The sequence below is a fragment of the Nematostella vectensis genome, chromosome 10, assembly GCF_932526225.1.
Source record: "Nematostella vectensis chromosome 10, jaNemVect1.1, whole genome shotgun sequence".
Taxonomy (NCBI): Eukaryota; Metazoa; Cnidaria; class Anthozoa; order Actiniaria; family Edwardsiidae; genus Nematostella; species Nematostella vectensis.
Window position 1 is genome coordinate 10,352,837 of NC_064043.1, and position 26,587 is coordinate 10,379,423.

At 40.1% G+C, this 26,587-nt stretch overlaps 3 protein-coding genes across 4 annotated transcripts in view; 1 reads left to right on the top strand and 2 right to left on the bottom strand.

Moving 5' to 3' along the window:
* Positions 1-48: 48 nt before the first annotated feature.
* On the bottom strand, positions 49-14,826 carry LOC5519261 (serine/threonine-protein phosphatase with EF-hands 2). Its single transcript, XM_001639047.3, has 16 exons — positions 14,035-14,826; positions 13,709-13,836; positions 12,162-12,213; positions 12,028-12,081; positions 11,283-11,434; positions 10,968-11,082; positions 10,846-10,892; positions 6,408-6,574; positions 5,424-5,610; positions 4,969-5,043; positions 4,521-4,706; positions 4,218-4,360; positions 3,753-3,859; positions 3,142-3,305; positions 2,875-2,959; positions 49-2,085 (listed from the first exon to the last, which is right to left on the bottom strand). Exons 1-16 carry the CDS (start codon positions 14,114-14,116, stop codon positions 1,820-1,822), a joined length of 2,010 nt encoding a protein of 669 aa, XP_001639097.1. The 5' UTR covers positions 14,117-14,826; the 3' UTR covers positions 49-1,819.
* Positions 14,827-17,198: 2,372 nt separating this feature from the next.
* On the top strand, positions 17,199-20,106 carry LOC5519260. The gene is made up of 2 exons (XM_001639126.3): positions 17,199-17,808; positions 19,245-20,106. Exons 1-2 carry the CDS (start codon positions 17,283-17,285, stop codon positions 20,078-20,080), a joined length of 1,362 nt encoding a protein of 453 aa, XP_001639176.1. The 5' UTR covers positions 17,199-17,282; the 3' UTR covers positions 20,081-20,106.
* A 5,103-nt stretch (positions 20,107-25,209) lies between these two features.
* LOC116603049 (transmembrane protein 272) overlaps positions 25,210-26,587 on the bottom strand; it is a 41,013-nt gene continuing 39,635 nt past the window's right edge. For both annotated transcript variants that reach the window (XM_032363996.2, XM_048733516.1), the window contains one exon: positions 25,210-25,419. In XM_032363996.2, coding sequence (XP_032219887.1) covers positions 25,404-25,419 — 16 coding nt within the window. In that variant the 3' untranslated portion in view covers positions 25,210-25,403. The remainder of the gene's footprint in view (positions 25,420-26,587) is intronic.

A 26,587-nucleotide genomic window follows, 5' to 3' on the forward strand; every position in this document is an offset into this window, starting at 1 on the left:
GTGGATCCGCTTACGCACGTGGAGATGGATGGAGAGTTCACAACACAATGATTTTTCAGCATGATATATTAATTTCTTCGTATTTACTTACAGCTAGAGACTATTTTTTACTCTGTTTTTATATTATTTCATGCAAATATCTAATATGTAACATCTATCTTAATAAAACTTCAATTAGGCCCCAATTAGGCGTTATGAAGAATATAAAACTTTCTACATTTTGGTCATATTCTCCGGCCTCGGCTATCGGAAATACTCTACTGCAGTTCTAGGTTTGTTCTACATATATGTTTCAGCCAAGGATAGGTCATTTTTATCAAAAAGAGCTGTTTTCTTTTGAAAAATGGAAATACTGGAGACTATTTACATCAATAAAATGCTATAAGAAAGTCTTTGTATAAAAAAAAAACTTTTCATAGTATATAAATAGCAACATAAAATTTCCGCCAGGTAATCTTCGGTTGTCGTGTGACGGATGCTTTGTTTGAAGAGAATGCATTTCTGAGGGACAGGAGGTACTGTCCATGTTCCTTCGTCTTCTCGACGTTGCTGACGCGACAAATCCAATTCAGCGTGAAGTATTGTAAGATCTATGTAGTGACCTACCAAAAACCACTTGATCAGTTATAAACCGTCTATCCGGCCATTATCCACCCCCCGTTTTGAAATCCTGGACCCGCCCCTGCACATGCAATACTAACCAGCTTTCCTGCAAGAGCTATACATATCTAAATAGCAAAACGATAAGTATTTTAAGCTTTGTTACATACATGATTCTGCGATCGCATCTTGAAGCCGGTCACAGCACTTAAAAATAAGTTACACTTCCACTGTCGCAATCCACTTGAATATCAAATGGGCTCAATGTATACAAAAAGTGACTGCTTTTTGTTAAAAGGGGAAACTATGTATTTTGTCGAACAAGGGTAAGAATTGATTCCAATGATTTCGAACCACCATAAGCAAATCCCATGTACGCACCAGCAATGAGTCAAATAATTAATTATGATACCAGGTGAGGATCCACGAAAAATTCTGACCTGTTTACGATAAAAAAAAAAACCCGAGCACTGTTGTCTCAATTAAAAGAATGAAGACATGCAATATATAAAAATTCTACTTTCGGAGGGCCAACGGGAAGCTAACCGTTAAAATACAAAAGAATCTATTAGAATCCGCGCTATTGAACAGGGCCATCCGCTCTAAATTATCAATCACATCCTCAAAGAGACTTTCAATAGACATTCTTCTTTCACAATATTGAAATGTTTTTTCGCGTTTTCCGTTAAAAATCATCGGAGATGGTTACGTAATCGACAGGAAATAGACTGGTGACAATGTGGCTTTAACGTACTGTTTACTCTAAACAATTTGACCTGTTTACGTAAACAGGTGTAGATAGGCCTGGATCCTCGCCTGAACACCTTTGCTCTTTGAGGCTTTTAAAAGTACTAATTTATTCTAAACAAATATAAAAGGTTATTCCACAATCGAAATGGATAGGGAAAAGTCGGATTATTTTTTATATATCTACATATCTGTCAGAGTTTTGTTTTGGTCCAATAAGACCTATGCTGACTCAGATTCCGAGATCAGACTCAATGTCTTTCCAATAATACATGTAAAACTATTCTTATATATCTGTTATCTTTGAGCACTGACAATAATTAAGTCAATAGCAACGCGGGCTCATGAGAGTACCGTCTAAGAGATAGCATCCTAGAATTCTTCATAGAATTAGGATGCTTTGCCAGGCTTTAATGTCTGCACCCCGGAGAACCTGCTACGACGAACCCATGCGGTTTTGCTTCAGACTTCGTCAAGACGTAATGTGTATGGAGTTGACAGGGGAACTACGTGCCGACGAGTTTTGCGAAGAGCGTGGAGTATGCGTAGGTCCGTTCTGTGACTTCGATACGTCAACGAGACGGAAGGCCTCTAGGAACTCGTTAAAGTCTATGTAGCCGTCTTTGTCCATATCTATGCTGCGTGCGAGGTCCTGGATCGAGTCCTCGGGGATTTCCGTCTCCGAGTGTTGATTGAGCAGGCGACAGGAAGCTTGGAATTCTTCCATTGACACGTGACCTGGGAACAACACAAAAAATCGATCGTAACATGCACCATACAGATGATAAAAATTGTGGCAAAGCTGATCATTCTGGTGAAGACATCGTGCAATCTAGAATACCCTAGATTGTGGCGATGGCGATACCCTAAATTGTGTCGATACTGATCATTCTGATGAGGACACCATTTAATCTAGAATATCCTAGATTGTGGCGATGGCGATACCCTAAATTGTGGCGATGCTGATCATTCTGATGATGACACAATTTAATCTAGAATACCCTAGATTGTGGCGATGGCGATACCCTAAATTGTGGCGATGCTGATCATTCTGGTGAAGACATCATGCAATCTAGAATACCCTAGATTGTGGCGATGGCGATACCTTAAATTGTGGAGATGCTGATTATTCTGATGAAGACATCATTCAATCTAGAATACCCTAGATTGTGGCGATGGCGATACCTTAAATTGTGGCGATGCTGATCATTATGATGAAGACATCATGCAATCTAGAATACCCTTAAAATACCCATCTGGCAGAGCCCCTTCCCCATCAGATCGGTGATATAAAGATAGGGTATAAATATGGAAGGATTCATTGGAAAATGGACAGCTCATAGAGCCGACCTCCACACGTAGTGACTTCTGCCCAAATACTTCGTACTCTAAATGGACGTCTTTGCATTTTGTTTTGACCCCCTTCCCCTAACTCCGCCTGCAAAAACTAGAATAAGCTTTGGTTCTCACACTTACGCGCCTTATGCCTAATGGGAGCACAATAACTCTAAAAAAATAAAACAATACCTGAGTTGTCCTTGTCCATCAGTCTAAATATCGTCTCTAGATTTGACCGATTTCTGTATAGCGCCTCAGTAATACTCGGGCCATTCTACAGAAATAACCATTATTATCCAGAAACGAGGCAACAATACAACAAGCATCCGCATCGACCTCCCTCTTCTCCTTTCCGTAAATCCTGGCTACATGCCTTAAGGTATTATGAAATAATGCAGGGCATTCCATTAGAATTCGCCTGTCTTTTACAGCAATAGTAAGGAGCTAGTCGCTGACCTTCTTCGTCTTTCCCTCAATTGCGTACTGCTCCAGGCATGACCGATAGTCCACTTTGCCATCTGGCGCCACGTAGGCCAGCTGATGCCTTAACATGTTCCATGGAACGTCAAGATGCAAAGTGCTTTCAATAGCGGCTGCCCATTGGCTACACGTCAAGTAACCTAGGAGACGTCAAGCAGTAATTACAAAGAGCTTAATCTTATTGGCTTAAAGTCTTGGGGCCCTTGACCACCTACAATACGTTTCATAAATTGCTGTTGCTCGAAAAGTCCGTTGATACAAAACTGGTGTCACGGAGGTGTTGACCATCAAGCATAAACGCTTTGTTGAATTATTTCCTACGCAAGTTTAGTCTGCCTAGTCATACCAGCTACTTTTTAAAGGTATAACTTACAGACGCAAAGAGTTGCCGGCGACTTGCATTTTGTGTCTTGTTTTTCAAAGACGCCGTATTCCCGTTCTATTGTTTTGTTTACCATTGCTTTTTTTTCTGTGGTGCATCAATCCAATGTGGTGAAATCGTTTGAAAGATTCTACATGGCCCTATCAGAATTTTTTTTTTGTGGGGTGACAAAATGGCGGCTAACAGCGACTATTAAGCGGAGTACCTGTATGTTGCTCATCTCTTTTCGTGAATGCTTCCATCAGTGCACTTTTGTTGGCGTATAGCTTTTCTTTCAGTTCCCTGATAGCGGACTCTTCCACGATTCCAACCCTGCAATAAAAGTCATGTATTTGGTTTGTGTAACCAATCCACCCATTGCACAATAGTTATCTGATGACACCACCATCACAGGCGCGCGCGCCAGCGAGGATTCGTCCATTGAATATGGATAAATAGTGCAATAAAGTTGACATTGCTTCCCTGAAATATATTGCATTAGGTTATTTTTATAGGGGGGGGGGGGGGGGGGCACACTTCATGGGTGGGCATTAGTTCGAGAGGCGGAAGCCCAAACTAGTTCTTCTCAAAAACATCCATCTATTGCTCTCTATCTCTATCCATCTCTATTGGTCTCCGACTTACATACGCCTTCCTTGACAAAAAAACTGTTGGAGCTACGAAGATATACCTTTGTTTTAACGTCAAATGCTTCTTCGTCCGGGACACTTGGTACTGCACAAAGTAGGGTGTCATATCTGGGCCGATCTTCATATAGGCACCCCTGTTGCTCCCTTGCTCGTAATAGTTCGAAGCCGAGAATATGGTGATAACCTATATACGAATAAGTAACATATATTATTGTAACGGGCTTCCTTTGGCGGAAGGTTAGGCTGTTTTCTGTCTCCGCTATGGACAAAATAAATAAATAGCCCACAAGGAACTCAATGTATCATACACATTTATAACAAGTTATAGGCACGTGCTCAATTACCTTCTTATTGTGCATATATTCGTATCCCTCGTATTTACACTCGTGCGATCGCACCAGTAGCTCGAAGTTATGCTTACGCAGAACTTGTGAAGTAACATCCGGACCAAAGTAACAACCCCCACCGCGAAAGGTGTTAGGCTTACATCCCGGTGTGGGTTTTGGGTCGCTCCACAGCAAGTCTAGCACCTAAAGGCAAAAAGAAAAAAAAAACAGACGTATGAGTTGCCTCGTCCTGGCTATTTTTTTTTTTTAGATTTAAGAAGTATTTGGAACATTGAATTGAAAACAATGGTACCAAGGCCGTAACGGTACTCACGACCAATACAGAGATATTAAGAATATTGAGACGGGGGGAAGGGGGGAAGGAGCAGAGCCACGCCCCTACTGGTCATTTCGTTATAATTTGAAAAAACGGGGGGGGGCTTTAGGCTCTGGTTACATATCTTACCTGTCTCCATTCCTTTAAACTGCTCAAACTCGGGTTGTCCTTGACGATATTGGGCGGTTTTAGCACAGACACGTACTAGAAATAAACTTATCAATATAAGCCGTTACATTCAATGTTAGTAAGGAAAATTTATTTTATTATCTTTTGACAAAAAGGCATTTCGGTATTAGGTCATGGCAATAAAATCCGCAGAAGGGCGAGGACCTAGGAGTATTATCTTTCGTGCGATGTCATCACTGTGTCGAGCTAGATGGTTAATACTGGCTTAATACAATAGCAATCTCCTACGCGGCTCGGTCTACCTGTGGTTTCGCCGAAAAAAGTTACCAGAAAAATAGTGACCAGATGGACGGAGCGCGTATTGGACTAGCCTCTAAAGCGTGCTTACGTGCCTTGATTATGTCCTCTAACAGTATCGTGTCTTACGTGACGTACCCGTGCCTTATTGAACCCACCTTATGCCTGTCTATCCGCTCTATGATATCGAGGTCTGTGATATTTGAGATGCCTCCATGTGCTACAAAGATCTTATTGTTGACGATAGTTGCCAGAGGTAACCAGCCAAAGATATCTTCGAAAAGTCTGATGATTTTCGAGGCGTGATCTTTATACTTGTCCATTACCTCCTTAACAAAGCCATACCTTCAGACAAACGGAAACATCACATGTCAGTTAGACATAACAAAAAATAGAGGTCGGTAAGCCAGACACGGATAGTAAGGGAACAAATACGGGCCTACGGGACACCGGACACATCATATCAGAAGGAGACGGAGAGGTGAGCTTTTGAGGTTGAAAATGCTACATAGAATTATGGGGATCCGAACATGCTATCCCTAAGGAATCTTGAATGTTTCTTAGTTTCTTAGTTCGGCGCTAACTGCTCAATCACTGGATAACAGATACCTGCCTTGGTGACAATAATTCTGAGACGACCAGAAATAATAAAAAAGGCGCACGCATTAATTTTTATAATTTCATTTCTCAGGGGTGCACCAAACAATTATGTGAAAGGGATTAAATTTTGCTTTTCCAATATATGGGGCTAAGTTTTTTTATTAGTCACGTGGGAGGCCCCTGTAATGGCTCGGTTACTAAGCAAATCCATCGTGAATGGGAAAAAAAATGTCGACCGCTCTAAAAACATACATTTTTTTGAAAAGCCTTTAAAGAAAGGCAAATTGTACCAAATGTTGATCTAATATTTCTTGTAATTGTAGTTCTAAAAAAAATATCAGCTACGACTCTGTACAATCTGTACTACAAGGTTTCCATTCGATTCCATCTTTACTGTAAAGCTTAAGTATAACAATGATTCTCTATATAACAATGATTCATACAGGGACCAGCTTATAGAATTGCCTTCACATCGAGCTGTTTTAACACATCAAGTTGTTTTATTTAACGTTTCAAGGGACATTCTTCCTAGGAGATCTTACCGTAGGTTCATAATGTGGTCCTCGTGGTTTCCTCTGTTGATGTATACACCATTTGGGTAGAGGATGGTGAATGCGAACAGTATGATACAAATCTCGATAGAGCGGGGTCCCCGATCCACTAGATCACCATTGAATATGTACGGGTTTTCAGGAGAGGGGAGGCCATTCTGACAAACAACAATAAGACTATGTGAGAGAGCAGGACTTGAGTTAGATATATTAATTTTTTTTTCACGTCCCAGGTGAGGGGCTTGTTGCATAGCTGTCAACCCAACTTGGACAGAAATCTTGTAAAATCGGGTGAAATACAGTAAATATGTGGGGGGGGGGGGGGGGGGGGGAAACAAGAGAGCCAATGCGGGAGAATACAGAGAAGGTATAACCATTCTCACAAAAACTGCTGTGGCATTACTTTTAGTTACTTTATTGTCTCTTTGGCGGAAGCACTTATTTTTTTCTCTCTCTTAGAGAAGGCACTTATTAAAAGTGGTGCTTATTCCAGTAATTATGGTATATATGGCATGGTTGTTTCAACCAGTTACCATTGACAGATTTGGGGAGGGGTTGTTTATAGGTACAAGGGGTGTTGACAGGACAGTATATACTTAGGCAGATAAGGACAGGGGGATAAGGAAAGTGTTCTTTTTGTAGCCAAAGTGTTTGTACCTGGCTACATTGCTTCGAAAATGTATACTTTTGCAGACTACTTGTACCATAGATCAAATTATAGCGGAGCCACTGCCGAGCCCCAGAAAAGCTATACGATAAAGTTCCCGTGTTTACGATGGGATACCTGTGCTTTTCCGTGTCTTTTCCTCTCGCGTCTCTTTAAAATGGCGCGAAAAAGTAGAGACGCTAAACTACAACAACACTGTAAAAGTACACGATAACGAACATGGAAAACGGAACAAATTGCGGAGATGAAGGTAAGATTTGTTTAAAACATTGATTTGGAGTCAAAAATTGCTTTTTGCCAAACAAAATATTTTGGTTTGTAGTTTATGAGACGCAAGCAAGTGAACAACAGCTAATGGCTCTTCAAAGAGCGAGACGACTTTCAGAAGCAGATAAAGAAAAAAAGCGCCAAAGAATGCAAGAGCGACGGCAGCATACGACAGAAGAAGAGAGGAGAAAGGGAGTGAAAGTGAACGCCAACAACAGTCAAAGCGCCGCCATCATATTACAGACGAGGAGAGAAGAGTTGTGAATGAAAGACGCCGGTTGGATCACAGGTAGCCCAAGCTCTTTATTTGTCCCTATTGATTGTTGTTTTTTTATTTTTCACTAATTTTCGCCCTATGTTTACGGTAAAATCAATAGGGACAAATAAAAAGCTTGGGCTACCCGTGGAAAGATAGAGAGATAGAGAAAACGGAAGAAGAGTACTTCAGGTAAGTTTGGCGCTTGATGAGGATAACATAGCAATGTTCATGTTGGGTTTTGGGTTTTATGTTCCCTGCTAGCAGAGGCCTCTTTTCTCTGTATTTCGCTGGGCTGGAGTTCGCGAGGAAAAGATACCTCTGCCATGGGTCGAGACTGTTTCTGTTGCGCATGCGTGAGCGTTAATAAGCGACCGACGTGCCAAAACCCGTACCATCGCGCGAAAGCTGCCAATATGCTTTGCATGGGTTTAGTCGGAAATCATGAATCAAACTCCGGTTAGTTCTCCTCTTCGAAAAAAAAAAACAACTATTCAATTTCAATCACCTAAAACGTCACTAAAAAGATTGAGCAACAAACGCAGCAAAGACGAGTTTTGTCTTGTTTGTGGGATTAATTTCAAGACATCTGGGCAGGCGAGTTTCTTCAATGTAAATATCGCACAGTTGGATTCGAAGAAAATGTTACAAAACTTTTTGGTAAAATTAGATCAGCTATTCCCAGAAGAATATGCAAAACCTGTAAACGGAAGATTGACTCGTTTGTCAAAAGAGAGAAAATTCTGAATGAAGATAAGGCATTGAATGGCTTCTTTTTATAATTCGTCGCGTGATATTTCTACGGAGGACGCCGTTTCGAATGCGGGCTTATTATCCGGCAGCGGATATATGTTTCATGCATGCGCTAGTCATTGTAGGCTCAAAATAGTGGCCAGTAATTAATGAACGGAGCATGCGCTCTGGATCTCGTCCACGATCGTGGACGGCGGTTTGATCAAACGAACGTGCGACCCATGGCAGAGGTATCTTTTCCTCGCGAACTCCAGCCCAGCGAAATACAGAGAAAAGAGGCCTCTGCTAGCAGGGAAGGTTTTATGTTCAAATCCGAAAAAAAAATTACCCCCCCCCCCCCCCCCCCCCCCCCCCCCGTGAACGTTTAGCCTAAACTTTAGGTACAAACTCCCGCCATCTTCGGGCTCGAAAAAAATCCTAGTAGGAACTTGCCCGTTAACTTACGAGAATAACATTCAAAAACGATATTTTTTCCCTAATATTTTCAGCGGTAATCATATATCAATTTTTCATCTTGAATATAGCCAAGATGAAATATTCAATTTGGTGCTTTTTTTTCCGGTGATTTTAATTTTAAATCGCGTCATGTTCAATTTACGTCGAGTTGTAGCGAGTTTGACAGAGCAAAAAAATGGCATGAAAGTTTTGAATTCTCAATATATAAGTTCAAGACTCCGCATACAAGGAGTTCCTCTGACCAAAAGGTCAATTCCAAATTTAAATGAAATTTAGAAGGATATGAAATTTAGATATTAGCGAGCAAAGTTGGCTTAATTCCTGATCAGAGCAAGACTTCTCCCTGAAAATGAGGAGAATTCATACTTTGAACATTTGGAAATCACGCTCCAATAATATCTCGAAGACGAATACATTAGAAAAAAACACTTTTTGATATGTTGGTTTACATAACACAAGGAACCTCTATGCAAAAATTCAAGCTAATGAGCCAGCTAATGATTCGATGGCCGTTTTATTTGATCATCCTAGCATATTGATATATCAATCACAGTTTCAGTACTTAATTATTTTAATATAGAAAGATATTTTTTTCTTTATTTGTTCAGCCGATTGACTAAAATCAAAAGCCCACATAATAAAAATTAACCGTTAAGATTTGACATTATTGGGAATGAAATGATTAATTGACAACGGGATAAACAAATCAATCCTTTCGCGGCTTTTTTTTTTCGACAAACCAAAAACACACTATGGGCGCAGGGTGATACGGAACTATTCCCACGACCTCCGGAAAGCACGAAAAACTAAATGCAAAAAATGTGAATCGAAAATATCGCATCAAGCCAGAAAAAAAAAGCATACACAATAACAGACATTCTTCCTTCTAAGCATTCGTATAAAAATTAGAACATTTTTGTTAAAGGAGGTATTGTTTTCATCTGACCTTCGTGACGCAACAACAATTACGAAAACCACTTCGAAATAACGATACTTTCTGAACAAACCATTGGATGAAAAAAGCTGGATTTATATCTCAAGAAAGATTAATAGTTTTGTATCGTTGAGGTAGTTTTGGGTTGTTCAAATCTACAATATTCGAGGCAAAAAGATAAAACGAATGCTGAGTGATACGGAATTGACTGCTACAGAACTGGTTATCGTCATTTTATGCGATTCCCTACCAGCCAATCAGGTTTCTTTTCTGTCAAATGATTTGATATTTACCTGTCACCGCGCACCAAAAAATTGAACAACTTTGCGAAGTTTATTGGAAGTTGTGCTACAAAATGAGACTAATTTACGGAAAGTTAATTAATAACCCCATGGGGGAGGGGGCGTGAGGATTTTGATAAAAGTAAGGGACAAAATAAGTTGCCCCCCCCCCCCCCTTCAGGAGGAACAAAATGTTCCATCTCCCCCCCCCCCCCCTTATGCTTTCCCCATATTTTTGGTGCCACCGCCCCTACAGAAAACCGAAGAAAGAAGGAGCCAAGGAGGATCGAAATTGACAATGTCAAAGAAAACCAAGCAAAAAATTAGCTGCAAACTGGTCATAAAGTGGAGGGCAAAGAATTCGCTGAAAACATAATTCAGAAAAAGTGAAGGCACTCAATTTTTCAAAGGTGCAAATAAATCCAGGTTGTCAACCTGATAAAGGTTGATGTTATATATGACACAGAGGAAGCAAAAAGGCTTTTCGTTCTTCTCCTTGCGAGTAAGGCTTTTTTTTTCTTTTTTAGTCCTTTGCTAGTCCTGAATCTATATATAGCACAATCACATTTTGAAAAGTGCATTGTTAAAACTATGTCTAACTTAGTATTATCCTTAAATCTTATTATCTTTATTTTATGATTAACTATTTTTTTGGGTTGAATGTAAATTATGCAATGCAATAATTTTGAAATTTTGTGGTAGTTTCAGAAATTGTAAACAGCCCTTGTATACCTAACCCACAATTGTTGTACTTTATAGATAAGAACAAAAGGGGTGAGGCCCCACTTTAGGCAGTGCCTAAATATATCTAGTACCTTGTGAAAGATCATAAACAAGTCATCTAGCTTGCCATGGAGATCTCCTGGAAACAAATTTACCAAAGTCAGAAAGACATATCCACATGTGTAGCTGGATGCACTTTTTTATGTAGGCTTACCACAAATGGTCATTTGCTTGGCGATCCTTGTTGTGACTCTGATGACATTTGGAAGAGCCCGAAACCGCTCTCTTGCTTCCCTCAAAATCAGCAGGACATATTTTGCATGAACAAGCTGAATTCAAATAAGGTAGCAGTCAGTAATAGACTTTGATACCAGGTACATATGATTCTCACATGGCTCTCCCATAGAAAATGAGGACCAACATTGATTGTGCCTTAAATATTGAAGACTGATGTAAAAATAATATGATTTGGGAAATAAGAAGCTGATAACCTGTCTTTTAAGGTACTTTCTAATAAAATACATCTCACCTTGTTTAATTTACACTGTTCAATAATGTTGCGCACTGACATCAAAGTGATTGGCAGCTTGACCACATGACCAGTGTATGTGGGTTCAACCTTGATATCGGAAGGGTCAGTGGCAGCCTCAAGGGTGGTACTACTCTTAGATGAGGTGCTGCCTTGGGAAGTACAAACAGTGTTAGTAGAAATAGGCAGGAGAAGGGGAACCAGGAATTATCATGGGCAGGATATCTGGGGGGCAGCCACACCTTAGTTTAGTTGTAAAGGTGTGTCTATTTCAAGCCATGCACTTGTTTCAAAATTCATCATATCTTTATAGAGAGCTGCCATGTTGTTATTTCAAGTAATAAATAAATGAAAAATCAAGCTACATCCTTGAACAGTAAGAAATTAAAAGAGGAACACCTCTGGCTTTAAGTATGCTTCTTTTGTTATTTGGTAATAAAAAAGAGTGACTTCTAGGTGAGAAAAGGGATGACAAAATGCTTATTTTAAAGAGGTATATTTTTTTGTATTTTGCACCTTAGCAGGGTGCCTTATTAAAGGCTGGACATTAAAACAAGCACTTGTAGTACTGCCTAGAACTAATACAGAGTTTATCTCGACCAATTTATTTTTCCTTTCAACTTTTCTCTCTGGAGAGGTAGCACATATCCATGGATATGTCATTATAATGTGTGATTTGGAGATTGAAGTTCTTCAGTCAATCAATAGAATTATGCTAATATAAAATAATATTTTGTCCACTTACTTGCAGATCCATTTCTACTTAAAGTGTCCTCAATGATGTTAGCCCTGCTTGCTCCTGTTGAAGGCAACATTAAACCATTAAGACAGCTCTGCTAGCAGGTTTATAAAAACAGCACAACAACTTATTTTACTTACCAGTATTGTCTGGTTGGACATGGGTTAACATATCAGTGAAAAAATTGAATAGCTGAAAAATGAGATCAATATTGAATTTATTCACTGGAATTCTACTTTTTTGTAACATTGTTATAACTAGCTATAGGAGGGGGGAGGTTAGGCATGATACAAGAGACATTAAGAAAACTGGGGTCACAGCTACGTTCCAACTCATCATTTTCTTATAACTTTATTAGAAACTGGGGGCATGGGCCCCTTGCCCAATGTTTACCCTAGGTAGGATCTATACAAGACTGCTGAAGAAAAGAAAGCAGCTTAAATAAATACAGAAAATATATTTTCAACATGTATTAGTGATATTGGTAAATTCATATGTGGCTAACGTATAAAATGATCTTAAAAGTTCCATAAGGGTGGGTAAGGGGGGTCACAACAAGAAACCTTAGGGGGTGGGCTGGGTGGATTGAGGGGGGGGGGTGCGTTTTGCCTCTGTCATGAACAAATTTTTTACAGTGATAATTGATTTTGCCTTGGTTATAATAATATTATTGTCTCAGCGATAATTGATTTTGTCTCTGCCATAAGTTATTTCGGCTATGGCCCCTGATAGGGGCCAATATATTCCTCATATCAATTTTATTTTTCTCTGTTCATTGTTTTAAAAACATAACATGAAACTCCAGAGATTTTCTTATCTCATTACAGCAGAATACCCCCCAATGCTCAAAACTCCTTTGACTGTATATTATTGATGCAGTTCCTTACAGAAGTACACCACCTGTCCGACAGGTAAGAATGTGTAATTATGCACAGACATAAGTCATATAGCTGGCAGGCGAGAGTTAGTGAAATAGTCAAATGTGTCGAGAGAGATAATTCTTCCATTTTCTTAGATCCACAGATAGATGTATGATTTTCTTCTATATATATTACTGGCGTTATATTGGTTATTGTCAACGCATGCAATGTTCTTTGCCTTATATTTATTATTAGCCTAGCCGAAAAAAAAGGAAATAAATATCTCAAAACTTGTACTTTAATAATTTGAATGCATTAGAAAAAATAACAATAGAAATATTGCAGTTCTATCGGCTCTATTCAAATCAACTTTCTTCCTCTGTCGACTTAATTACCTTTTGAAGTGTATAGAAAAGAGGCGTTGACATTTATTTTATTTTTTTCACGACAAAAGGATCCTTAATACGCTTTTAGTGAGATGAGAATCTTTAGAGTAAGTGTTCTTGTCACCTAAGTGACATCTTAGTATGTTTGATAACTATGCTAGCCTCTCCAACAGGCACAATAAACCTCGTGCAAAAGCGACCCCCGTATTTCTCACGGCAGTAATACCCCGACAATAGAAGGCTTATCTCATAAGCACCAAGGTATCAAAACACGGATCGAATTTTCTTTGAAGAATTCAAACACTTTGTTTATGTTTTTCTTTGGCTTTTTTGTAGAAGTCGACCTCTGGTGGACCAATTAAAACGCTATATAAGCAGTCACTGTTTTATTATTAGCTTTTTGGTCTCAAAATTAGCAGCACTTTCGCAGTTTTGCATTACCTTCAGTTGATCTTGCTCTCCCGAGTACTCGATACTCTGGAATATTTTCCATGTGCACCGCCGTCGCGCCTCTAATCGCGCTCGATATCTCCTAAACCAATTCTGTATCAGCACCGCTGAACGAAGCGCTGTGGATAAACAAAGAGTGTTATGAGCATTATTATTCGCCTGCGGAAATTAACTGGATAAGATTCATGCCAAGCTTGTGGTTCAAAACGTGACACTGTTCTTCATAAACCATAGGTGTGCTGCCTACAAATTTCTTGACAACGGTAGATTTGTTTGTAAATCCTTAGCCTCTAAACAAACCAATAAAGAAGTCGAACCTTTTTCCGACTTGGAAAGGGACAGCGAGTTCTTGTGGCCGTCATATTCTTTGTAAGCGTCCACGGAAGTCCCACATCCCATGTCACTACTTTACAAAACTTGTACTCAAGTCGGCTCACGATAAGTCAGTCCACCAAGGCTCGCCCGAGCCAAACACCTCGACTCCGCCGTACATCACGTAGCCCCCAACAAGATCCTTCGAGAAGTATTATCGCCACCGGAATCCACTCAAACCAGAGCTCATGTTTAGCGAGGCTTTGCTTTCGCGATCTCCGAGATTTTCGACGGGGTTTTTCCGTAAATTACGCGATTAAGCCTTCTAGTCCACTCTTTATTATTGTAAAGCCATTTGTGTGTTTCCCGCCATCAGTAAACTGGCTTCCTGCATTGAGCGAATAAATTAGTCTTTTGGCAGTCAACCCCTACACACGATACAATCTGATACCACGCAATCACTAGTTCTGCTACCCGGCTAAATTCTTGGCCCGAATGCTCTTGGCGCTTTAACTTCCCAAGGCTTGCAGTTAGAATATAAGAAACGTGGATGTTTTATAAATATAGCGGCTTGAAAAAGACGTGAAGGTCACCGGAAAACGAGAATTGTGCTAAACAGCCGTCTCGAATTGCTTCATAACACTTTCATTGGGTTGCTATAGAAACATATATCGGTTGTGGGCATAATGACAATGTAAACAAGCCAGGAGAAATTGCTAGCTACGGAAAAGGCAATAATCGCAAAATGTGTGCCGTTCTTGTGAATTCCTGTAGCTTTAAAATGGAGACCCCAGCAGACTTTTGTAAAAGGGTAAAAGCAGATGGCGGTCATGCGATGGTTATAGAAAATTTAAGGGTGATTGACAACACTTATGAATGTACTCTGTCTAGTCCAGAGTGAGGTATTCCAAAAGAAATAGACAATAACCTAAGCAAGTAATATTATAAAACAAAACGGCTTATTAAAGAGTGCTTTTGGAACTTTTAAGTTACAAAGAAAGCTAATTATATGGCTTTCTTCCAACACGAGATCAATATAAAAACAAAGCTTTGTTTCGATTTTTTTTGGTTGAGAAATGAAGTGCCATGGGGATGATAGTTGATTAATTGCCTTTTTAGTATAGCAAAAACAAAATCGAATATTCTGGCTATAGTTTCTTTTACTTCAATTGGGGTGCACCACGGGTCAAGAGGTTGATGGACGGGGTAACATTTTTTTTTTTATTTATTTTTATAAACTTTTAGGATGATAAGTCCTGGCTATCTACTATTTTCTAAGCCACATCGAACAAACTACGGATTTATACTTCTCACTTTGATAAGATTACTTCGTATGAAACCGAAGAATCCGTGATGCTGATTAGTCCTGGCTATCTACTATTTTTTTTTAACCATATCGAACAAACTACGGCTTTATACCTCTCACTTTGTTTAGATTACTTCGTAAGCAACCGAAGAATCCGTGATGCTGATTAGTCCTGGCTATCTACTATTTTTTTAGCCATATCGAACAAATTACGGCTTTATACTTCTCACTTTGGTAAGATTACTTCGTAAGAAACCGAAGAATCCGTGATGCTGATTAGTCCTGGCTATCTACTATTTTTTTAGCCATATCGAACAAATTACGGCTTTATACTTCTCACTTTGGTTAGATTACTTCGTAAGCAACCGAAGAATCCCCACCAAAATGTGACTCTCCCCCAAAAAGGCGAGCAAAGTTCACATTTATGTATACATACTCGCAAGGATAGTTTGGCTATCCGACGGAGTTTAAGACTAGCAAAGGTCGCATGCGTGATCCGCACAATTGGCATCACGCTAGCCCGGTCGCAGCTCTAGATCCCACATGGATCTAAGCTGTGGTTTAAAGCACTTCGTTCGAGTCGAAGTCGCCCTGCACTTTTTTTTGCCGATGAAGTTTAACTGAGGCAAACCGGCTATGCCATGCTGACGAGTCCTAATAAGGACGAAACAGCTGTCCATGGTTGCCGAACTGCACGGGTAATAGACTGTGCTAGCGTCCCGTCTTGGCCCGACTGGTGCCAATGTGTGTATGCTAGTGTGCTTCTAAAGTTCACATTTATGTATACATACTCGCAAGGATAGTTTGGCTATCCGACGGAGTTTAAGACTAGCAAAGGTCGCATGCGTGATCCGCACAATTGGCATCACGCTAGCCCGGTCGCAGCTCTAGATCCCACATGGATCTAAGCTGTGGTTTAAAGCACTTCGTTCGAGTCGAAGTCGCCCTGCAGTTTTTTTTGCCGATGAAGTTTAACTGAGGCAAACCGGCTATGCCATGCTGACGAGTCCTAATAAGGACGAAACAGCTGTCCATGGTTGCCGAACTGCACGAGTAATAGACTGTGCTAGCGTCCCGTCTTGGCCCGACTGGTGCCAATGTGTGTATGCTAGTGTGCTTCTAAAGTTCACAGTTATTTACCAGATAACTTAAGGCACTGCCTAAAAGCAGAGCTCCAAACCAGAACTTTATGACTGCTTGTGACGCTATCGATGAAGTCGCACATTACGTATTCTATCTCTTTGATCTGCCTACCTAAGCTACATGATATCTTTCGAGTTTGGATGTCTGACGATGTTTCAACTTGAGATATGAATATTTCGATATCGTCGTCGATGACGTCATACATCACGTGACCATTCTGGCTCACCTTGTTCACACTTGCATGGCATATTTTATAAAACCTTTAAAAGAAAAAGTCGACAACAACGCAGATTTATGTTTTTTTAGAACGATATTTCGGCAGGCCAATACCTGCCTTCTTCAGGTTATAAATGAGTTACAATGGCATGTTATAGCTAGTATATGTACAAAGTTCATTGATGATATACTAGCTATAACATGCCATTGTAACTCAAAACATAAATCAGCGTTGTTGTCGACTTTTTCTTTTAAAGGTTTTATTAATTAATCAACTGTCGACGCAGACCACAAGGTCCGACGCACACCAGCAGATAGAGGCTGTCCGGTGGTTTCTTCCTACGTTTTTGCATATTTTATGTTTGACAGCCTGACGATGTGTCTATCATGGAATATTTTTTATTCATATATATATTTTAATGACTCCATGGATGACGTCACATATCACATGACCCTCTGGTTGCACCCCCCCCCCCCCCCCCCCTGACACCTACATGACACCTACCAAGTTTTGATGTCATACGATGTTTCTTTCAGGAGATATCGCAAATGTAGCCTACCGTATTACAAATGTAGCCGTTATAACAAATGTGGCAGTTCCACTTAGTTCATGGGTACCCATTGAAACTGAAACCATTGAGGCGTTATTTATTTACATATGGTCTACGTAGGATAGCCATGGCAGATGACTTGAGATTACGAAACGTTGCAGCCTTTTTTTGCCTTGGCTTTACCTTTTCTTACAAAGTATTAATTGATTCCGCTATGCAGGATATTCTTAGTGGGAGTGCGATTCCCTCCACCGTCATTGTGGTTCTCTTGGCGGTACCTTACACCTTGCTCCAATCTATTGCCCCTTGGTTTGTCTACAAAGTCTCGTTTCTTATAGAGTGGACGGGAGTCACCGTACTCTTTGTAATATCTGTGGGATGTGTCTCCGTGAACCTTGAAACCATTCGTTTAATAGGCGTCGTGCTGAATGGATCGGCAATCGGACTGACTTCTGCGTTGACAATGGCAATGATAGCAAAGTTTCCGAAGCTGGATGTGCTCACGAGTGTTTACCGAACTGGAGCTGGAGCGGGAGGATTAGCATTTAACTTGATATACACAGGCAAGTGGAAAGTTTATCATTTTTAAGACAATGTTATCTCCTCTGACCCTTTGCCAAGTAGATGTTAACTTTTAGTCAGGCGTCGCCTGAGGCTGGCAAGAAATAAAAAGATGTGTGGATTTGCTTCAGGACGTTTATTCAAATGCATGGGATGCAGGGTTCACTTTGCAATCACGCAAGTTGAAATCACGTGAAACTTAAATCGTAATTTCTTTGATTTCACTTTTTCATACTTCAAGGATAGTTTTCGAGGCGACATATTAGTGTTTTCTTCGCGGCGACATTTGTAGGTTTTGCTTTGCATTTTAGAGATATGTTCCACTTCAAATGTCTCTTACAAAGGAGATCTCATTTAAATGATCGTCGAGTTCCTGAGTTCTCAAGCGTAGCACGTGAGAAACGAATTCTTCTAAGATCTTTTTCAATCTTCTACGAGAATCAACTATAGAAGAAGTGGCCGTTTTGCCAAAAACAGCCGATCCAGTTTGTTCGATCACTAAGCCAGAAACTCATAACTAATCAGTCAAACATAGCTGTTTTTGCCTTGGTTGATAAGAGTAAGTACGCAGCTGCTTTGTCTCCTATTATCTTTGTTCTACAAAGGAGTTCTTTTGTCGGGAAGAGAAATGAGATTATTAAGAGTGAATATTATATATATTTTCCTATATACACTCCTTTCACTAAATCTATGAAAAGCTATTTGTTCCTGCCATTTTAGGAATTTCCTTTGTTTTCCCTGGTTGAAGTGGTCTGCCCTTATTATTTTGCACAGTTGTATTTGTGAACAAAGCCTTCACCTGTTTACAGACATCATGCAATGGCATTTGGGCTGTTTGCCCTTAGGCGACCGACTGGCTTAATTATCCGCCTATTTTAGTTGTTTTATCATCGATTGACAAACTTTGATGCCATGAAAAGCAAAACCCGTAAAACATAATTCGTCATTCTTACCAAATAATTCTTTGTTTTCGCCATCGTATTCGCGGTATAAATCGTAGAAGGAGCTTTCAACATTATTGTAAACAATTTCTTGAGGGTGGGGAGGGGGGACTTTTCGCTTCCAAGATGGCTGCGGCTGGTGACACGGTCCAAATCAAGGCCCGCCCGCATGCTCCCGAGGAAAAAATCGCGACCAGAAACGAAATATCCTTTCATATCCATATTTCTTTACCATGTTGTATTTGCTTGATAATGAGGGAGTCATAAAGAAAATTATAGCCTATAGGTTTGGTCTAGTTTTCTTAGCATTCGTCGAAATGTGACAGCCGCCGGTAAAACGCCGCCATTTCAAGGCAAAAAGGCTAGTTTAACCGCGCGATACTGGAACTAGTCTTGCGTTTTTCAGCATTGTCGATTGCATGTTATCTAAATTATACAAATATAATGTAATTTCTCGACCTTTTTAATGCGTAGTTTTGTTGGATTATTGTTTTTAGGGTTGACGACCTGGACTTGTACCTCCCCCCAGGTGGCGAGCATTTGTAGTATCCCGTTTTGTTGCCTCCCTCTGCTATCCTACTGGCTTCTCGACAAGAGGCCACTCCAAGAGTCTGACAGCTACTCCGGAGTGAAGTACACCAAGGTAGACGAGAAAGAGTCGCAAAATAACAATCTTTCATCGCAGGTTGGTGATACACGAAGCAGGGCAGTGGTGGCGCTGCTCTATGCAATCTGTCCTCTCGCGGGATACCTGTATCTTAGCAAATTATCTAAAAGCATTTGCCTGAGCGCTCTTTTGACAAGTGTAGCCTTTCCGAACGCGCCTTTCCTACCACGTGACCATTTTCAGTATTACCACTTGCTCTTTAGCTGCGCGCGCCTTCTCGGAGGCGCAGGACCAATTGTCACATCGCGGTCGCATCCCGATTTGCAGGAATTCTTCAAGATTAGACGGATGTGGATCTTAGCTGTTCTTGACGTTGTGCCAATTTTTCTGTTTCTTCTCACATCGTGGTATCGCTTTATCACCGATTACCGTATCATTTTCGTAATTTGCTTTGCGCATGGCATTGTCAGCGGTATGATGGCAGTCTTCGCAGTAATTGCCACCGCTGACCACTTCGGAGCACGGGAAAAGAAAGGCATCGCTATGGGTTTGGTCGAAGTCAGTACGCCCGCCGCAAACCTGGTCGCCGGGATAGTCGGTGCCGTCATAGAGCCTTTGTTAAAAGAACATTGCACTGAGGATCTGCTTTTGGGTGCATATTGCTCTACAAGGTTTGCGTCGGCCACACAATGGGCAAAGAATTTACACTGCACTCGGAATAAATAGAAACATTAAACGAGTCTTAAAGCTGTTATGTATTCTTATTTTTATGTTCGAATGAGTTGTGTTATAATCAATACAATTGGACAGAGCATTTTCGGCTCCTGCACCGAGGCTGTGGAACGCCCTGTCTATAAGCACAAGTAATATCCTTTTAATCTACCTTAATCTTTTTTAGTTTATCGCATCTTAATTTTCGCAAAAAAAGGGGGGGTTTGCACTGAATTTAATTATGTTTAACAGCTCAGAATATTTCCTTTTCTGGAAATACAAATATGGCGAAGCTATGGAGTCAAAACATGGAAGATAGTGAGTATTTATTCGGAGGAAATTGGCGCTCCGCAGCGCCATTTTTGACCGATTCCGAACTTAAACACATGTAGAAATTTGCCAAGATCTCTCTACAAAAATTTTTCTAGGCTTAGAAAAAATTATTCTGAGAATAAGGAAGTATGTAGCTTTCGAAATCGGTATGTCTCTATATGGGACGTGACGCCAGTTGCTGGGACGTTTGGTTTCTTTAAACAATTTCGTGTTGAGCTCTGCACGTTACCGACATAAGTATAGGAAACAAAGGGAGGTTGTCAAGTGGACTGCCTCGTTTAATAGCTAGCCTAGCCGTATTTATTGCTCCGACAAGCATATTTACAAAGACAATGAATACTTCAATGTTATTAGAGATTTGCACCCCAGCCTCTGCTACGGTCCTGCCCCTGGTCCATGGACCCTTTAATAGGTTTTCTAGTAATAACATGTTTTCTAGAGTGGAAAGGTTTTCTACCTTTAGTATGATCCGAGTAGGAACCAAGAACATGGATGAAGGCTGGTTAAAAAGTTAAAAAGTTTCTATGTATTAAATCCCCAGAGCTAACAGTATTATTCTTCTGTTTTTTTTTAATTCGCACTAAAACATAAGATAAAGCATAATGTGCATTCAAAAGGTGCAATGGGCTTTTGAAATGAGAGGGGATCTATGATTATTTCACATCACTTTTGTGTACGGTGCTTGATTGTATAAATTGTAAAATTGTATGATTGCACAAATTGTGTCCACTATTTTATGCATTTAATGTACTCTGAAAATGTTCTACCATAAAAAATTCAAATCATTAGAATTCTGTTGGAATTCTATGAATTTTATGTTGTTTTCTCGGTATATTGCATTGTACATATGCTGTAAATAACAATTTTTTGTGTCCACTGTGATTGAACATTTTACCAAAAGGGTTGTGTATTTTTGGGGTAGCAAGTTTTCATCCTTTTTGGGTTACGACATTTTGAGCTCTGTTGGACCCTCCAAGGCATTGGGCAATTAGCCCTCTAGCCTTCAACACATTTAAATCCTAAGCCCATTCAGCCTTTCGGCTATCAAGTCATAGCCCATTCCTGATCTAGGGACATTGTCAAACATTCAAGTTCAAGAGTTATACACAAGATGGGCTGGTTGGTACAAGCCAAGAAAAAAAAACTTTGTCTTCTACTTGTTTTATTGGTATTTTGTGTACCACATGCTTTTTGTTTGTAAGAGATGAGATGATTTAAGCTTTTATCACTATTAAGTCATTAAAACAATTATGAAATACTGTATGTGTAAAGCCATTCTCTGCAGTGGCGGATCCAGGTGTGGTTCTTGGAACCAGACTATTGTCAATAGTTTTCATAAATTGAACCACCGTTTAAAAATTCTAGACCCCCATTCAGCTTTTAACAGCGCCAGTGTACAAGGCAATCTGAATATGTTCATGATCGACCGATTAACTCGGAGGGGCTGCATATATATTGAGACTAAACACAACACAGGACTAGATCTGAGAGAGTACACCGTAAACATGTACTAGGGTGTACTGAAGTAATGCATGCATTACTTATAAGCTTCGGAGATGGCGACGAAAACCATTTGCAGCACTGAGTAGTCAACTCCAGAGACAAAAAATTTTACGGCTGCTTGTTCACCGTTAGTTGTGTTTTTGAATTCCAGTATAATTACGCTTCCAAGCTGTAATTCAATGATGAATTAGTAGTGATGGCCATCATCTTCGTCGTCATCTATTGACTATAGCGAATCTTCCCACCGAACATAGCCATTCGAAATTTTTACGCCCTTTTGCGCCCTAAGGCTTTTCTACAATTTCTTTCAAGTTTTGATACGTCTAAATCCCCCCAAAAGATACTGTTTCGTCAGTTTATGCTCTCATTCTCGTCTCTCTATGGCCGCCTAATGGCCGCCATGTTTTTTTACTTAGTTCCAGCGAGTGTAATGACGTCATATTACAATTTGATCTGTGATTGGTTGTCTCAAATGTCAAAACAAAAAAGTGTTTCCAGAAAAGGAAATTATCCGTTAATTATCCGTTATTAACTGTTTAATTTGAAGTTCAGTCACTTTATTTTGTCGTTATTACAAAAGAAATAATTGACGTCAGCCAACAACTGAAACACTACCAGTATATTGAAACAAAACCCACATGTTGTCTGTTTTAAAAAGCACTCTTACAGTAATGGTGTTCTGATTGTCGATAGTTTTGTCGATAGTCTGAATACAATTTCGACCATTGCTATCTTAGGGGTTGTGGAGAAGGATTTTTCCGATTTTACTATCTCTAAGGATATATAATTCGACCAACTGCTACTTCTTAGGGGGTATTTCAAGTTTTTTTTTTCTGGTTCTGCTATCTCTTAGGGTTAAAAATTACTTTAACCACACCTAATTTGCTATCTTTTAGGGATAAGAATTTCTGCTGACCACACCCAAGGTGCCATCCCTTAGGGTTTAAATCAATTTTTCTGACGATCACCCCCGTCTGTTTTTATCGGAGTCCCCCCCCCCGGGGGTTGCAGACCCGCTCTTACCGGTTCGGCTGGTTCGTCGGGTTGACAATCCCACTAAGGCAAACATTGTCCCATCGCATTTACACACAGGCTATTGTAGATAAAATTATAATACCTATAAATACAATTAATAACAACTGACGTCCTTACGCTGAACTTATACTCCACAACACAGCGACCCCGACAAGCAGAGAGACGCGATGGTGTTTATCCATGGGGGCTGGTTTACATTTGGCTCATCTCGCTCTTACGACCCCCCTGTGTTAGTGGCCCTTAATGACGTCATCGTTGTTACTATTAACTACCGTCTAGGGGTCCTTGGCTTTTACCAATATCTCAGATACTGAGTACAAAGGAAATTATGTTCTGCTTGGTCAGGTTCAAGACATTTTTTATTTTTTTTTTATTTAGTTCATATATATTATTTGATGCAAATCTCTCAACTTTCCTTCTTATTTTCGTAACTTCACTTCCGTCACATCACGGCAAGAATACTAAGAATAATAAAACTCGCAGAGAAACATCTCTTTAAGTTCCGCCACTTCACGTCACTTCCTGTCACGTCCACCTATAGTATTTTGTAATTCCTTATCTTATCGCTACGTTACTTCACGCGCCTAACGTGCATGAAGTGGTCACATGAAGTCACATGACTCCACGCCCAAATTATTTCACGTCCCGTTACGTAATAGAACATTATCTTACTTCACACGTCACGTCTTTTTGTTTCACGTTATGCGGTGTAATGTAACTTGACTCCATGTTACTTCACGTCTATCACAACGTTACTTCACGTCACGTAACGTCTTTTTATTTCACGTTATGTGGCGTCATGTTACTTCACGTCACGACATTTTACTTGGTGCAACTTTCACCGCTCTATTTTATTTTCAAACTTTCCAGATACTTTTATTCTATTTCACGTTAAATCAGCTGAAAACAACCATTTAATAGTCAAGAAACATCGGGTATAGATATTACTCCCTATTACTCAAAGTTTTCATCTCTCTTTTTTTTTATCACGTCATGCAGTGTAATGTAACTTGACTCCATGTTACTTCACGTATATCACAACGGTCAAAATGGGCTAATTTTGGCGGGAATTTTGCCTTGGTCGAGCTTGACAGAACCATTGACAGTGAGCTGTACGCTTACATACTTACGCCTCGACAGTTTTTTTTTGTTTACTGTCGTAGGTTGGCAGTAATATACAAAAAATGATCATTGAACGTGTTATCATAAACAAACCGACTTATTTTACGCACTTATCTTACAGACGCTGCTGATTAAAAAAAAAAAAGGATGAAAAACCGTTTGAAAAAAATGGATGTATATAATTGATTATGTTTGTTATATACCGGATGTTCTTGTTTACCGGAAATAAGCAATTGTTAGCAGGGGCTCGGGTCCCCCCGCACTTGGGACACGAGGAAGAGTTTTGGGATGCAAAAGATGGCGTAATAAATGGTTCCAGTTGTCGTTATACTCCTGCCTTTTATTTGTGCTTCTACGCCCTCGATAAGGTACGTAGGTTTACGTAGGCATACATCGAACCGAACATGTACCTAATTTAATCGAAGCTATTGTTTTGGAAATAGGTACATGGAAGGTACAGCGTATGCCGTGAATCCGTTCGAGAGTGGTTGATAGATTCGAGTTCGAGTCGCTGAGTCGAATCGTGTGGGGCGCGGCCTGACGGTATGCGTCGTATTATATTTGAAGCACCCTCTCCTCCCCCCCCCCCCCCCCCCCCCCCACACACACACACACAAAAAATTAACCCAATCCCCACTTATAGGGAATGTCAGCACATAATTCGATTGCATTATTATTCCTCTTTGAAGGCACATACGTGCCTGAAATGCGATTTATAGTTGTGAGATATATGTTCTATTTTTATATGTATGTATAAAGAACTACATATATTTAACAAGTATTTTGGCATAAAAAATGTTCAGTAATAATTATTACCCTTGCTGCGTCCAGCATGCTCGGCGTGGGCCTTTGCATAGGCAAGTGTATATTTCCGTGTTCTTAAGTTTTAGGGACCATATTGAAAACTTATAGCAGTCACTGGTACTAGATATATTAAGGCACTGCCTAAAAGCGGATACCCCAAATTCGATTGAATTTCGTGTCGGAGAGGTCTAGAATATTTTTCAGAAAATAATCCCTTAGCAGTTTTTATGTAAACAGCAGAATGTTATATTTAAGGTAAATGATTCTATGTTTCGATACATAAAAGGAGAAATAATTTCATTGATCTAAAAAATGTACAAACAGTACATAGCAGGTGGAAGACTTGCTTATTGAAATGGTTTTTATTGATTGAAAGTATTCACCATTACAGTTTTCATGTAGCAAAATTGTTACAATTACATTTGATAATTTTGTAAAATTGAGGAATTTTCTGAAATGTAACTATGTTAAAAAAATGTAAAAGTTAGGGTGGCCTGCTCTTGATAGCTCTATCTATGCTGCCATAATCGATGATTAGCTCTTACGTGAAGTGTTTTCTGGAAAAGAGAAAATTTAACATTAGAACAAAAAACATCTGTGGACATCTCTTCTTTGATAAGTACCCTCAGCTTTTCATCATAATGTGAATAGAGGGGGGGGGGGGGGGGGGTGGAGAAATTGTTAGTTGAGGGTGCGCAGGGATATCAAAGCCGAGCAAGACAACTAAAACTATTTTTTGTGGTTTTTATATTTGATTTTTTTGTGTATCAACTTATCTATCTTATCTTATCAAAACATTTCTTTTCAAAATATTAATGCTCGATTTTGTATTTTATTTTCCCGGATCACGAGGGACTGATTCTTATCCTGGTTCGCCTGTAAACAAAACATTATAGTCAGAGACAAATAAAAATAAACTAAGGACATTCTTTCTACATCAGCGAACGTAGTTAGTGGAGTTTACAGTGCAAACATTCGCGTCTTCAATTGACCGTGAAAGTTGGAGTTTTCACGTCGTGGTTTTACGAAAAACGGCTGAAATGTATCAGACAGAACGCATTCCCGCGTGCTGCTAACAAGGGGGCGTTGTCTGGGATGCTGATGCCGGGTATGAAGGAAGGCCTTTCGCTGAAACAGCTCCATCAAATGGTAGATCACAGATTTAAAAAGCTGTTTGAAAACGATCCAATCCGTATAGAAGCAATCAAGTTTGAATACCAAGACCACAGGGAACCCAACAATAGTGCCTCTTTACGTCAGTTAGTTATGGACTTATACTCGGACTCATTGTTTGTCGCGCCAGCTATATGTTCGAGGCCAGCACCCCTGCCAATACTGGTCGGGAACCGTTTGTGTACAAGTTCGAGAACGTTCCAGATTTCTTTACTCCTCCGCCCTGGTGTGCTATTTCACTTGCGCTTGACCTTTGCCCCTGGGTGAGAACCCTGTTTCGTTTTGAAAAAATTCTTCGAGCGCCACTCTGAGCTGGAGAAGGGTTTGTCTGATGCCACTCTGAGCGAGAGAAGGGTTTGTCTGATGCTACTCTGAGCGGGAAAAGGGTTTGTCTGATGCCTTTCTGAGCGAGAGAAGGGTTTGTCTGATGCCATTCTGAGCGGGAGAAGGGTTTGTCTGATGCCACTCTGAGCGGGAGAAGGGTTTGCCTGATGCCACTCTGAGCGGGAGAAGGGTTTGTCTGATGCCACTCTGAGCGAGAGAAGGGTTTGT

Coding starts and splice junctions, on each gene's coding strand:
- LOC5519260 (XM_001639126.3), top strand. CDS start 17,283: ATGTGGCAGTTCCACTTAGTTCATGGGTACCCATTGAAACTGAAACCA. Junction 17,809..19,244: donor ATTTAACTTGATATACACAG/GCAAGTGGAAAG, acceptor TATTGTTTTTAG/GGTTGACGACCTGGACTTGT.
- LOC5519261 (XM_001639047.3), bottom strand. CDS start 14,116: ATGGGATGTGGGACTTCCGTGGACGCTTACAAAGAATATGACGGCCAC. Junction 12,214..13,708: donor GAGAGCAAGATCAACTGAAG/GTAATGCAAAAC, acceptor CTCATTTTTCAG/CTATTCAATTTTTTCACTGA. Junction 3,860..4,217: donor CATTTGACGTTAAAACAAAG/GTATATCTTCGT, acceptor CTTTTATTGCAG/GGTTGGAATCGTGGAAGAGT.